At 41.2% G+C, this 15,481-nt stretch overlaps 1 protein-coding gene across 2 annotated transcripts; it reads left to right on the forward strand.

Annotated features, from left to right (window-relative positions):
- Positions 1-33: 33 nt before the first annotated feature.
- Positions 34-12,750, forward strand: LOC121538266 (mucin-5AC). 2 transcript variants are annotated; one of them, XM_041846128.1, is made up of 5 exons: positions 34-764; positions 8,440-10,252; positions 10,866-11,120; positions 11,311-11,439; positions 11,476-12,750. In XM_041846128.1, the coding sequence occupies exons 1-5, from the start codon at positions 697-699 to the stop codon at positions 12,610-12,612; spliced, it is 3,402 nt and encodes a 1,133-aa protein (XP_041702062.1). In that variant the 5' UTR covers positions 34-696; the 3' UTR covers positions 12,613-12,750. The 2 variants fall into 2 exon arrangements, with proteins under 2 accessions (XP_041702062.1, XP_041702059.1); XM_041846125.1 differs by having other exon boundaries at positions 11,311-12,750.
- Positions 12,751-15,481: the final 2,731 nt, after the last annotated feature.

The following is a 15,481-nucleotide window of genomic DNA, read 5'->3' on the forward strand; positions in this document are numbered from 1 at the left end:
ATTATTATTATTGTAGCCGTCTCAAGTGGAGATTCAAGATCGTCGACGTTTTATGAACGTTGTTTTGGTCTGTTCTGTTCGCCCTCTGGGTTTAATGGATATGAGAGAAATAGACTGATACATTGATTTCTACGGTTTGATACAGATACCGGTCTCATTTGAGTCTTGCAAACAGCCTTTTATAAGCGGAATTCTGACGCTATTGACGAAATTGAATTATTCAATTTCTTGAACGTGCACCCTGGTAACGTTTCACGGAAGTGTAACGCAAAAAAAGGAAATCCACGGAAATTGATTGAAGATAGCCAGCTGACTAGCTAGCATATAGCTAACGTTAGTTTTGGAAAGTGAAACTATTTTCCAGGAGAAAGTAGTGCCTACCAGTGATGTAATGTAAGTTAGGTGAGTTAGCTATTTAGACAGTAATTCATAGAAAAGCAACGTAACTAGCGTTACCCTGAGCTGCTCAATCACTGAGACCGAGAGCTCTAGGCTAACTAGCTAACGTTAGATGGCGCAGCCGTCGAGAAACGACGTTACCAGATATTAGATAGCCTACGACGTTACCATATTTTTATGTTAGGCATGCGTGCGATTGATATAAACTACAACAAGGGGTTCCCCCTGCTTTTTGGCGCTTCACACTGCTGACTTTGTCTGGTTCGATAGGCAAGTTAGCTATCTACCTTGGATAGCATGAGTAACTTGAATCTCGCATACAGTAATCCAAGTAAAACGATGGCATCTCAAGGCACGTGTCTCAGGTAAGACTTAACAGAGAATCTGTGTATCAAAACATTTAATTTGAGGGTTGGGGTCTTTCTCAATCTTTTTTGAAATGGGTGACTTCAGTTGAATTGAAGAAAGGATTACATTGAAATGTAAGGAAGTAGCCTAGCCCGGCCTAAACTATTCAAATGTAATACATTTATTTTAAGTGCCAATCTGCCAGCTACATCCATTTTTTGATTTATAAATGAATATGTACCTATTGATTCTTGAATATAACTTGTATAATTTAAATACCTCATGAACTTAGTTCAACTACCCCATCAGAACCCAAAATATAAGCTTGTTTTACGCCCATGTTTGTAAACAAAGTAAATGTAACACACTAATAAAGCAAAAAAAAATGGTTAAAACTAGAATGTTGATATCATGGATGGTCAGTACTTGCATCCATAACCCTATGAATTTGAGAGGTTTGTTATTGTTTCAACTGCTGATTGCTGCTTTAAAGTTAGACGGAGTTGAGACCTAATGAGGTTAGGCCTAGCTATTGTTCAAAAATATTAAACAGTCCTGTGCAATCAAAATAAACAGAATATCAACTGTGCTAGAAATGCTACAGTCTGGGATTTGGGAAGCTGTTCGATGTTCATTTAAGTTCTTGATATTTAGCCATTGATTCTGGAAGAATAACCTCTATCCATCTTCTTTATCATAACCCAAAATATACAAGGTTTTATTAATCCATTATTTACAAACAGCAAGAATGAAAACAAACAATATACAGTTTCAACATATGGTTAAAACCTGGCCTATCTCTTGGATTTACATTTACATCATTTAGCAGACGCTCTTATCCAGAGCGACTTACAAATTGGATGTAATGGACTGTCAGTCCTTGGCATTTAGAAGACTTTCTATGAGAGAGGGATTCCCCAACCTCATCCCTCAGCTGTAGCCTATACCAAAAACAGTTGGGGATGCCGTAGCTTTATCCCACAGCGCCCAGTTTATGTTTGGCTTTACTGGACAACTTAATGATCTAACTTAAATTAAATAATACATTGGCAATTTATTATTTATTTGATACCAATATTTTTTTCTACAGGATTACGGCAACATACTGTAATCAATGTCCCACAAGGGATTCCCTACATCAGGAGTTTGAACTACACTGAAAGTAGCCTGAACTGAAACGACTCCCCAACAATGAAAGGAATTATTAGGCTATCCATCATATTGCACACATCTATTGAACTATAACAGAGACTATAACAATGGACTACTGCTCAATGACAATATTCCTCTTCTACAACTGATTGAAGCAATGAATTTATAAAATCAATCATCATGCTACAAATTTAAGTTGTAAATATAGCTGCAAGTAGCAACGAAGGTTCCTAGACAGTTTTTATTTATTTGAATAAACACACACACACACACTTACTTGATTCAAGGAACATTTTACTGGCAGTGTTCAAATTTTTTGCACAATAGCAAAGATATGTTTGCAACAGCGCCACCATGTTTTAATTTATTCTAATATCATGAATATTAGCTACAATCCCTCCCTAGTGCACGCATAACAATTATAGCGCCATCGACTGGTTTGGAGTGGCTATGTTTGACGTTGCCACTATTCCTTCACAAACGTGGTCGGGAATGATAACAGGGCATAAAATGAACACCCGCCAAATGCGTGTAGATTTAGATATTGGCGGGTAAGAATGTCTATTTTACCAGCCACGTTGGCGGGTGGTAAATTTGCAGGGCTCTACAGGGCAAGCATTACAATGCCGAAATAAAAATAGTCAAAAGTAAAATATGAACACGTGTAGCTGTTTTCAAATGCTGCGGTTGCTGTTTTGTTTCATAGCTGCTAATTGCACAAAGAAATAGGAATCCTATATCCCACCTCGCAAAGTAACACTGCCTGGCAGGGAAGCTGTTCACACTGAGTGAAGTGCTGATATTCATTTTTGGAGGCGCTGCGCACAGGCATAAAAATTGGTCTAATTTACTCAAGTCTATCTACAAAGTGAAACTTTGTCGTCGTGTTTCTTGGCTATTACATTTGTTTTGTTCACAAGCTTGGTTGTTTTCAATGTTAGTTTGAGTCTGCTGCTTCGCCCTACTCAGATCTCAACTCTCAGACACAGGTTACATGACTGGAGTGGCCCCGTTACCACGGTAATCTCCCATCTTTAAAGGGGCAGCTGAACATTTTGTCTCTATTTTGGTTAAAAGACTCAGGTCACAAAAATATTTATGAAATTCAGCAATATACCACATTACTTCTTACTAATACATTTCTTGTTTTAGAAACATTACAAAGCATGGTCATCTGTAATTATGGCCAAAACAATCTGAGTGACTGGTCGATTATTTTTTTCATCTACCTGCCACGGTGGCTGGTGGACCAAAAAGTACATTTTAGGCCCTGAATGTTAGCCACAATCTACTTGCAAAATCACAAGTAAAATGTAGGCCTATTTGCAGTTCGTGAAAATATCTGCTTTTGCATCAGCATAAATGTTAACAGCTTGAGTTTCACAACTGAATTGCATCCTGTTTCAATATTTTTGGAGATATCAACACGTGCTTTGGAGTAGACCTTCCTTGTGGTGTCTTTAAACCCCTCAATTATTATCAAGTTGCTGGATCAAAAATAGAAATTTTCTCATTCATCTTTTGTTGAAATTCTTAGCGTTTCACTAACTCCAGTAGAGATGGAGATTGTACATTTGTGTTTTGAGTGAATCAGATTTGTGGTTCATAAGATGTTTTAATATTTGATCAAACATCCAAGATAGAGGAAAGTCTAATATGGCGGAGGTCATAGGTCCTTGAGGCAAATTTACTTATTTTTTATTCTGACTTTCGTAGCTCGAGGCCTACATCAAACGGGGTGGTCGGCTGAGCTTTTGAATTTAAGTGCTTATTATAACGCCACCTATGAGCCATTCAGTTAGATGGTTTGGCCCCATAATTACTTATTGGGTGTTCTAATGACATGTTCCATTTCTTTAACTTTTGGACAACCTGGGCTTGAGATATTGGCTCCAAATCTTAGCATAAATGCTAACAGTTTAGGTTCACAACTGAATTTTGTCCTGTTTCCATGTTTTTGGATATATCAACATGTGTTTTAGAGTAGACCTTCCTTGTCATGTCCACAAATGGATCAAATTGAAGTTGAGCGGTTTCATTGGGTTTGGGATGGGGACATTTAAGTTAGATTTGACACAATTTGGATTTTCTGTCATCTTTTCAAAAACTCAGTCATGGCAGAGGTTGTAAACGTACATTTTGAGTGAATTAGACTTGTGGTTCATGAGAATATTTTTAAAGATTTGTTAAAACTTCCAAAATGGAGAAAAATCCAATAGGGTGGAGGTCAAAGATCCTTGGGACAAATTTGTTCATTAAGATGGAACCACTTACAATACCGACTTCCATATCTCTATGCCAAACAGTGTGGCAGGCCTGAGGTTTTGAATTCAACTGCTTATTATACCGCCACCTATGGGCCAGTCAGTCATCATAATTACTAATTGGGTGTTCTACTTGTTTGCCCATTTGTATAACTTTTTGACAATCTGGGCTTGAGATACTTTTTCAACAGAACATTGTACAAATGGCAGCAACATGCTGAATTGTGAGTACAACGAACATTTTAATATTAAAACAATATACAACAGATGTAGACAATAGAAAATGGACATTTAAAAAATAATGTTCATCAACCGTTAAGGAGGCAAACCATGGCTTGGATGGCACTAAAACGGAAACGCTCAGTGCTGCAATGATTCAGTTCCAGTTTAGTTGAGGAGTGGGTCTGGTGTAGACTAACAGACGATCATTGGGGTGGGAGCATATGGTGGTAGGGATCGAATTTTAGAAGAGATCTTGCGAAGGATCTTTAGAGACTTTCCCTGCATTTGTGGAGTGATGGTAGGTCCAGATTGGTGCATGCATCTGAGTAGGAGGTGTGGTCTGTGCCCATGATGATGCATACTGCTCTTCTCTGGACCCTCTCAAGGGTGTCAGACTGTCTCTTGGTTAGCCCTGCATGCCACACTGGGGAAGCATATTCCACAGCTGGTCGGATGTAGGTGGTGAATACCATTACCAGGTCCTCCTTAGGGATGTGGAAGTGTTTAAGGCGTCGGAAGAGGAACAGACGTCGGCTGGCCTTTTCACAGATGTGCTCTACCTGTGTTGTCCATCTTAGATTGCCTTAAATGAAGATTCCTAGGATCTTGATAACCTCTACCTTCTGGAGTTCTGTGTTGTTGATTGACGGGTGGTAGTGTATGTGGTGACTTCGTGAAGTGCACATGGAGCACTTTTCACTTCATAGGGTGTAGAACCATGTGTCTCCCCACTGACCACTTCTCCAGGTCAGCCAGGTCTTCTTGGATGGTGGAGGTGATGTTAGTGTTCTGGATTCTAATAAATTAAGGTCATCCACAAACGTCCATTGCTTGACTGCTGTTTGCAATAACATTCAGCGGACCAAGCAGAGTTCCTTGAGGTAGGCCACAAGTTTACTGACACTCAGACAGCACACAATGATACCACACCACCTGGTGTCTATTAGAGAGGAAGTTGCATATCCATCTGGCAAGCGATGATTGAAGCCCAAGCTCTAACATCCTGGTGATGGCGAGGTTGTGGCAGACACGGCCAAAGGCTTTGCTGAAGTCAGTGGTCACCAGGGAGCAGGTGGAACTATGCTTATCCTGGGACTTGAAGAGCTTGTTGGTTAGATCCACCAGCCAGTGTGCTGTTGATCAGCCTTGTAGACATCTGTACTGCTGGGTGTCTGTCTAGGGTAGGATGTTGGTCAGAGCCCATTCTGTGATAAAGCTCTCAGCTACTTTTCATATGCAAACTCCTTTATTAGTCTGCCTGGGATTTCATTTGGGTCCGCTGCCTTAAAAGTTTTCACCTTCTGCAGCTTTCTGTAGACTTCCCAGGGTTGGACTGTTGGAGCAGGGCATGCTGGTAAAATGGAGGGCAGCAGTGCTGGGTTGATGGGTGGTAGGTTTAGTTCTGAACAGAACCACTATTTTTTTTGTTCCACTGTTCCGACCAGCAAGAACGTTTTTAACCAGTTCGAACCAAAAAAAAGTACAGTTTTATATTGTTCCTTTCTGTTCCTTTTTTAACCTGTGAAATCAACTGTTTTTTACATTTGGCTCATTAAATTACTTCACCAATCAGTGCGGATAGAGCAGGCAAGCTAGTTGTTTACATGCGTGATGGACAGACAAGTGTAGCCTATGGCGCAAGATGCGACTGAAATGTTGTGGGTGGGGAGTGAGTGAGAGAGGGTTGAGGAGGAGGCTTGACGTGCTGGGCATCTTGTTATGACATGCATTATCTGAATTAGGTCCACATAATTATACCTAGGAGAAGCGGCTTCTGTGGAGGAACTTTGAATGTCCTTTGAGCTAGCTATCTAACAAGCTTGAGCTAGATAGCTAACAAGATTGTGTGTGCAGAGTGGCACCAGAATTAAAAACACGTCTTACCTTTTTTTGTAGTTAATAAATCCAACGTGAAACGTGATAACTAGGCCTATAGTATCCTTAACTAGCATTGAGGGGCAGATAGCCTAAACACGCACAAGCAACGTTTTTCAGCTTGCAGGCAGACACATACGTTTCTGAGTGACAGAGGAAGGGCTTTGCATAGGCGCTTTGTTGCGGGACTAGAAAAAAATGCCTGGAAAGTAAAATAACATTATTAACTGGTTCCCATGCATTTTAAATACGTTTTGTTCTGAAACAGTATGGATCACTTTCGTTCCACGTTCCGTTCCTTGAAAAAAACATAATTTTTCCGGTTTTTGTTCTGTTCCATGAACCGGTTCCAATCCCTGCTTTTGATAGTGTTTTATTAATTTCATTTGCTGTACCATGTCTATTGTCTGGTCTAAGACCCTCTGTGGAAGGTTGCCTCAGTTTGGGAGAGGTTGGCTAAGTCTTTGATGTTGTTATGCCATTGGGCTGGATCTTGTCTCTGTAGAATGCTTCTTTCTCAGTTAAAATTTTCTGTTGCACCTTATTCCTTAATTCCTTCCATAGGGTTGTGATTTGGTTATGGAATGCTCTCTGGCGGTCTCTGACCATTGCCTTTATCTCTGGGGTTATCCATGGCTTATCACGGAAGTGTAGCCAAACAGATTTTGTTGGGAAGTGATCCTCTATTTTTGATTGTTGGGAAGTATATATGGCAGCTGACTTCTCTTTTGGCATCTGACTTACAGGTGGTGGGACTTAGTGGTGGGAGGTGATCCACTGCCCAAATGAACGCACGCTTGAGTCTTGCAGTGGCCTGAATACCTTTCTGACAGTATGATTTTTGGACTTCTTCAGTTTTAAGTTGTATTGTAACAACATTGTGGTCACTTGTGGGTCAGAAATAGCAGGTTCAGAGTAGAAGGATGATGGGTGGATGATCATCAGGTCAATAATATTTTGCACTCTTATGGTTTTATGGATCTGTTCAAGATTGTGGCCTCTCCATGCTCACTAGATTAAAGTCATCACCAATGATAACTTCACTAGCAGGGTGTTCTACCCGCAGGGAGTCAACTGTCTACCAGATGGTCAATGAGTTGTTCAGCATAGAGTGAGTCAGGTGGAGAGTACGCTGCACATACTGCAACACTTGTGAAGATCTGGGGAGTCTGTATGGTCTTGTATGAATTAGGCTTGGGCGATATACCGTATACCGGGGTATTCTTAAATACAGACTGTATGATTTTCAATACTGTCCCTGGGCCCCCTAAAGCTCTAAGCTCCCCGTGTCGCAGGGGCTGTGGTGTTGGGTGCTACGCCACTGCTTATAACTTAAGTTAACCATCTAAGATGTGCCAAAGAAATGGTATCTGTCTCAGGGCTCCAGGTTTGCAGCTAGATGGCAAGATCAAGCTTCTTGGTTACAGCAGAGACAATCAATCCCCTACAGGATCAAGATCCCTGCTGTCTAATATTTGTTTTGTGCATGCAGCAAACTGTGAGTAGTATTTGAGATGGCAGTCTGTTCTTGCAATTAGTTTATGTTCGCTTGCACTTGTTAGCATTTAGCTAGTGTCTGCTATGGGAATTAGGTAGTAATTTGTTAGCATTTGTTGAGACCCCAACTCCCCCAAAATAATATATATTTATTTATTATGTTTACGTTTAAAAAGAAATAGCGCCACGTGTGTTTCAGACTAAATGTATGTAGGAATCTATAGAGCAGCGGAATTAAATTCAGGGTGTGTCATCAGGCAAGCTTCCAGCCACCACTATAAATAATAATAATACATGGGAACGATATAGCGCTTTTCAAGGATCCAAAGGTGCTTTAGATGGTATTAAAGAAACACAATAAACAAAAATCTATACAAAAACTATGTGAGACAAAAGACAAAGAAAAACATAAAACAAATAAGTAGGGAGTAAGGTTCAACAAAAGGAAAGTGTGTGATGTGTCAGTGCATGAGTAAGCGTGCAGCTGTTGTATACAAGCAAATCTAACTGCATTGATTTGATCTCAATTAAGAGGTGGCCTGTATTGTTCATGTATTGTATCAAACACATAGGCCTAGGCCAATATTTTTGTAGGGACAGATAATCAAAACTCTCAAAACGATTTTAATTGCCTGAACTGTCTTGCTGTGAAATGCTTATGTATTATATTTTTCCTTTTCAGTGGGACAGGTGTCTTTTACCAAGCGATGCCAGCTGTGGGAAGTGATGGGAGAAATGTTATGAAACTAATCCCTGTTCAAAAAGTCAACGGACAGTTTGTTCGATCACCAACAAGCACTATGAAGGATATTGCTGAACCTCAACGAGATCTTACCTTGGACGTGCCATCAATTTCGAAGATTAACATGTCTACTTTGGGACCCACAGCTAAAGGACAATCTGTGAATAAAAGGCAATTTTACATGAGTACCTCTCCAAATCCAACCAATCTGACAGGAATATATCATTCAGTGAGCATCCAGACTCCTATAGTAACAACAAAAGTAGCCCAAAGTGCGGTATCCTTGACATCACCTGAGCTAACACTTTTGAATAAGGAACAGCTGCCAGTCACTGTGAAATCTCCAGCGCTTCCAAATGGACAATACCTTCAAATTCCCCCTAATGCTCAAGTGAAAACCCTTCCAGCATCCGCACTCCCCCCAGCCATAAAGAGACAGATATTTACTTCATCAACGAGCTGTGCCTCAAATTCAAATTTGCCAATGGTTCTTTATGTGTCCCCTGTCCAAACCATGAAACCAGGTGGTACTCCATTATGTCCAACATCTCAGAAGACAGCCCTCTCCCTCAGCCGACTTCCAAGGTCATCTGGCCAGACACTTTCTACATGCTCTTCGACAGGCTCAACACCGTGTTCTACTACTGCTAAGGATGGCAAAAGACCGGTCACTCCTATTAAGTGGGTGATTGAGGAGGCGGATGGCTCACCTGCTCCATGCCTTGTTCCTGTGAATTCCTCTTCTATGACCTCAGATATTCTGAAAACTCTGGCAGAGATGGAAAAAGGCACCAAAACCTGTGAAAACACAGCAAAAAAGTGTTCACCTTCCCAAGAGAGTCAGACAAAAATTGGCCAAGAGAAGGACAATGCCTTAGTGATGTACAATGGGAAGGTGTATTTTGTAGCCAAGAAAACCCCTGAGCTTTGTAACCGACCATCAAAGCCCTTGGAGGCCAGTAGGAACATGGGTGACTCCACCACACAGGCAGCAGAAAGTGTTGGATTCAATCAGAGAATCAGCTTACCGCCCTCCCTACCCTTAAGCGCCTCATTTGGATCACAATTGTCAAATAAAACCAGACCAGATCCTAAACACATTGTTATACCAGATGACATCATTGACCTCTGTGACGATGATCCACAGGATGACCTTACATGCCAGGCAATATCAACAAGGGGCGTAACAAGGCAACCTGAAGTCGATGAGGACGAAGACTCCAATGTAATATTTGTCTCATACCTTCCACCCAAAACGGTGTCTAAAGTAGTTGAAGGAGACAAAGAAATGGCTTATATGCTGAATGACTTGGAAGCTGAACAAGAAATGTTATGCAGTCAAGATCATTTGAATGGCCAGGTAGTGGATAGTCAGAAGAAAGTATCTGGCCTGTCAATAGAAAAGTGTCAGAGCATTGCCACTGCCCAAGACATGGCAGGCTTTCAAGGTAGTGCAACAGGCCTAGAGTTGAACTCCCGTCAGCAAAACATCACTGGTCAGTATAGGAAAATACTGCAAAGATTTCATGGCCGTGCAACTGGAATCCGAATAGAGAACATTCAGGGTAATGCCACTAGCAAGGAAATGGGAAGCAGTCGTCCCAGTGCTTCAACCCAAGAAATGGGGAGCGTCCAGGATGATGCCACTGACCAGGGGATTGGAAACAGTCAGCACCATGCCGCCACGCAAGAAATGGACAACATTCCTGGAAGTACCTCTCTCCAAACAGAAATGGAGACTCACAAAGAAAAGGTAAGACATCCCACTACTCAGATAGCTACACTGAACAATAATATTAACCATAACATTTAAAGTGTTGGTCCCACGTTTCATGAGCTAAAAATAAATATCCCAGAAATGTTCCATGCGCACAAAAAGGTTATTTCTCTCAAATTTTGTGCACAAATTTGTTTACATCCCTGTTAGTGAGCATTTCTCATTTGCCAAAATTATCCATCCACCTGACAGATGTGGCATATCAAGAAGCTGATTAAACAGCATTATTATTACACAGGTGCACCTTGTGCTTGGGACAATAAAAGGCCACTTTAAAATGTGCAGTTTTGTCACACAACACAATGCCACAGATGTCTCAAGTTTTGAGGGAGCATGCAAGGCGTATTTATGTTTGTAAAAAGGCCCTTTTGTGGGGAAAAACGCATTCTGATTTGCTGGGCCTGGCTCCCCAGTCATGTGAAATCCATAGATTAGGGCCTAATGAATTTATTTCAATTGACTGATTTCCTTATATGAACTGTAACTCCGTACAATCTTTGAAATTGTTGCACGTTGTGTTTATATTTTTGTTCAGTATAATAAAGTAAACTCACCAAGGCTTTTAATCTTGATCATTCCCCAATTTTAGAGCTCATCAGATCCCATCCCTGAGCAGCGGACTTCTGTGTTGGACATGAAATCCTTGGAAACTTGTGATCGCCTGCTGAAACAGATGTTTGGGATCACATCTGATGTGAAAATATGTTTGGAGAGGGTTGATGCTAAACCCAAGGCTATCCCTAAAGTGTTTCCTCGGATTGGGACCACAAACAAACGTACCATAGAGGCTATTCGCAAATTGTTACAGGGATCAAACATTTTGGTAAAAAGGAGGGAACACGAGGTAACTGATCATTTTCTACTTTCCAAAGCTTACTAATGCATGAGGTATTGTTGGTCTACTTTAGCCTATTAGATTGTCACGGTTGAATTTCGAGACAAAAAGTATATTGTTTTACCATTAATTTGAACAGCATTTTCCAAGATGTATTACTGTATTTCCCACTCTAAAAATTAAGCACCTTGTTTCACAGGTCTCTGCAACTAGGAATGATGATAGTTGCCCAATAGATGCTAAAAGACTGAAAATAGGAAAAGTTGAAAATGCATCTGAAAGTTCAGAAAACACAGAGCCCCTCACCAGTCCAACTCCTCAGCTGGAAATGCAGCCCCTCACCAGTCCAACTCCTCAGCTGGAAATGCAGCCCCTCACCAGTCCAACTCCTCAGCTGGAAATGCAGCCCCTCACCAGTCCAACTCCTCAGCTGGAAATGCAGCCCCTTACCAGTCCAACTCCTCAGCTGGAAATGCAGCCCCTTACCAGTCCTACTCCTCAGTTGGAAATGCAGCCCCTCACCAGTCTTACTCCTCAGTTGGAAATGCAGCCCCTCACCAGTCCAAGTCCTCAGTTGAAAATGCAGCCCCTCACCAGTCTTACTCCTCAGTTGGAAATGCAGCCCCTCACCAGTCCAAGTCCTCAGTTGAAAATGCAGCCCCTCACCAGTCTTACTCCTCAGTTGGAAATGCAGCCACTCACCAGTCCAAGTCCTCAGTTGAAAATGCAGCCCCTCACCAGTCTTACTCCTCAGTTGGAAATGCAGCCCCTCACCAGTCCAAGTCCTCAGTTGAAAATGCAGCCCCTCACCAGTCCAACTCCTCAGCTGGAAATGTTATCTGATGCTGAACACATATTTGGGTATGAGGAACCGACTGTCAATTATTTAATTTCCACCGAAATTGAAACAGGGGTCCCTTCTAAACCTCTGCCAGATCTCAATCCAGTACATATTTCAAAAAGAAGCTCAAAGTCACCCGTTCCATCTGTCCACCCACAAACAAACACTGAAGCTATGGATTGCGCTCCTGGGCACTTATGTGGCACAGCAAGCAACATAAAGCCTAACTCTAGAAAAAGAAGGGGAAAAGGGAGAAGATGCACTGCGTGTCCATGTGGGGTGACTGGAACACTAGTACAAGACAAAGCAATGAGCTCATCATCCACTTCACAAGAGGGGCCTAGTTCATCTAAACCACCGAACACCAGGACCTCAGATGGCAGTACCTGTGCAATTGCAATATCAGCTAAACAAAAGCGTAGAAAGTCCACAAAGGCTCAAATGGAAGATAAAGAGCAAACATCTGTGGAGATCCAATGTCCTTCAAATGTGAGTGAGAAGGGAAGTAGTACAGCTGGAGAGATCCCAACCAGTTATCTCTGCTCTACAGCACCCATGGACCCTGAAGAAATCAAGCGTCATGAGAGAATCAAACGACTGAAAGAACTCTTGAAGGAGAAGGAGGCTGCTCTTGCAATGATTAGAAAGAACATGGGCTGAGTTAGACTGAATCGCTTTCCAAATTCCAATGTGTTGCATAAGTTCAGCCTTGTAGAACTCTTATTTTAATTGTCATATTTACAGTGCATTCGGAAAGTATTCAGACCCGTTGACTTTTTCCACATTTTGTTACGTTACAGCCTTATTATAAAATTGATTAAATTAAAACAAATCCTCATCAATCTACACACAGTACCCAAAATGACAAAGGGAAAACAGGTTTTTAGAAATGTTTGCAAATAATTATTTATTTAAAAACTGAAATACCTTATTTACATAAGTATTCAGACCCTTTGCTACGAGACTCGAAATTGAGCTCAGGTGCATCCTGTTTCCATTGATCATCCTTGAGATGTTTCTACGACTTGATTGGAGTCCACCTGTGGTAAATTCTATTGATTGGACATGATTTGGAAAGGCACACACCTGTCTATATAAGGTCCCACAGTTGACAGTGCATATCAGAACTGGGGAAGGGTACCAAAAATGTCTGCAGCATAGTGGCCTCCATCATTCTTAAATGGAAAAAGTTTGGAACCACCAAGACAATTCTTAGAGCTGGCCGCCTGGCCAAACTGAGCAATCGGGGTAGAAGAGCCTTGGTCAGGGAGGTGACCAAGAACCCAATGATCACTCTGAAAGAGCTCCAGAGTTCCTCTGTGGCGATGGGAGAACCTTCCAGAAGGACAACCAAATCAAATTTTATTTGCCACATGCGCCGAATACAACCAGTGTAGACCTTACAGTGAAATGCTTACTTACACGCCCTTAACCAACAATGCAGTTAAGAAAAAAAGTGTTAAGTAAAAAATAGACAAATTCAGCCTTGCAGTAAATTAAAATTACTTTGGTTTTATCCAGAGAGCCATCTGGGAGTGATTTGAAATGTAATTTGCCATTTAAAAGCCCCTTACTAGCAATCTCCATCATTCAGTCATACAAGTAGCTAGCTAGTAAAGTGGTTGTCAAACTAGTGCATCGGCTGCCAGGGCTTGAATTTGAACTATGGATAGTTCAGAGGGTCAAACTAAGAATGTTTTAATGGCGTCAAAAGAAAATACGCCATTGAAAATGTAAGCATTAACGCTTTAACTTTGACAGCCCTAGTCTGAATACTTATGTAAATGTAATATTTCTGTTTTATTTTTAATACATTTGCAAACATTTCTAAACCTGTTTTTGCTTCGTCGTTATGGGGTATTGTGTGTAGATTGAGGAAAAAACAAACGATTGAATAAATTTTTGAATAAGGCTGTAACGTAACAAAATGTGGAAAAAGTCAAGGGGTCTGAATACTTTCCGAATGCACTGTATGTAATACGTTTTATTACCTGCAGGAAATGCGTTTCTGTTCAGTATTGAATGTTTAATTCCAAAATAAAATAATTCCGGTGATAACATGTCATTTACATTTTTATGACAATGTTCCTGGGTTTTCCTGTTTTTGCTACAGGGTTAGGGTATTTGAGTATGTTGATGCATTGACAAAGCATCTTAAGATATGTTTTCAGAAAATATTTCAATTTTACTGACTAGCATTTTTACTGTTTATTTCTGCCTTATCAGCTTTTGCACCTAGGTTTTCTATATTTGTTCTGCAAAGATTGATCACAATTCTATCCACAAACTGCATGCAGATACATGTTGGCTCCCTTTAGAGTAATTTATTTTATAATGGACTAATGTAATATTAACATTTGGTTAGGTAGGCATAAGTGTTTTTCTGTCTACAAATAAAAATACTGTTAACTCTAAAAATATGTAATAAATCATGTTGTCAGTAGATGGCAGTGTTGTTGGATTCTATGGAGGAGAAAGAGGAACTGCCCCTCCCTACCTTCAGGCTCTGCTCAAACCCTACACCCCAACCCAAGTACTTTGTTCTGCCACCTCTGGTCTCTTGGCCCTCCCAGTCCTACGGGAGGGCAGCTCCCGCTCAGCCCAGTCCAAGCTCTTCTCTGTCCTGGCACCCCAATGGTGGACAGCAGAGTCCCTGCCCATGTTCTGAAAACAAACCCTTCAAAGAGTATTTTAAATAATCCCACAGCAGCCCCCCTTGCACCCCCGTCCCCTAATCCCACTTTTATTTAACCAGGTAAGCCAGTTGAGAACAAGTTCTCATTTACAACTGCGACCTGGCCAAGATAAAGCAAAGCAGTGCGATAACAACAACAGAGTTACATATGGGATAAACAAAACGTACAGTCAAAAACACAATAGAAAATCTATATACAGTGTGTGCAAATGTAGTAAATTATGGAGGTAAGGTAATAAATAGGCCATAGTGCAAAAATAATTACAATTTAGTATTAACACTGGAGTGATAGATGTGCAGAAGATGATGTGCAAATAGAGATACTGGGGTGCAAATGAGCAAAATAAATAATATGGGGATGAGGTAGTTGGGTGGGCTAATTCCAGATGGGCTGTGTACAGGTGCAGTGATCGGTAAACTGCTCTGACAACTGATGCTTAAAGTTAGTGAGGGAGATAAGTGTCTCCAGCTTCAGAGATGTTTGCAGTTCGTTCCAGTCATTGGCAGCAGAGAACTGGAAGGAATGGCGGCCAAATGAGGTGTTGGCTTTGGGGATGACCTGTGAGATATAACTGCTGGAACGCATACTACGGGTGGGTGTTACTATAGTGACCAATGATCTAAGATAAGGCGGGGATTTGCCTAGAAGAGATTTATAGATGACCTGTGGGTTTGGCGACGAATATGTAGTGAGGGCAAGCCAACGAGAGCGTACAGGTCACAATGGTGGGTAGTATATGGGGCTTTGGTGACAAAACGGATGGCACTGTGATAGACTACATCCAATTTGCTGAGTAGAGTGTTGGAGGCAATTTTGTAAATGACATCGCCGAA

This window comes from Coregonus clupeaformis, chromosome 24 (assembly GCF_020615455.1).
Source record: "Coregonus clupeaformis isolate EN_2021a chromosome 24, ASM2061545v1, whole genome shotgun sequence".
NCBI classification, from domain to species: Eukaryota; Metazoa; Chordata; class Actinopteri; order Salmoniformes; family Salmonidae; genus Coregonus; species Coregonus clupeaformis.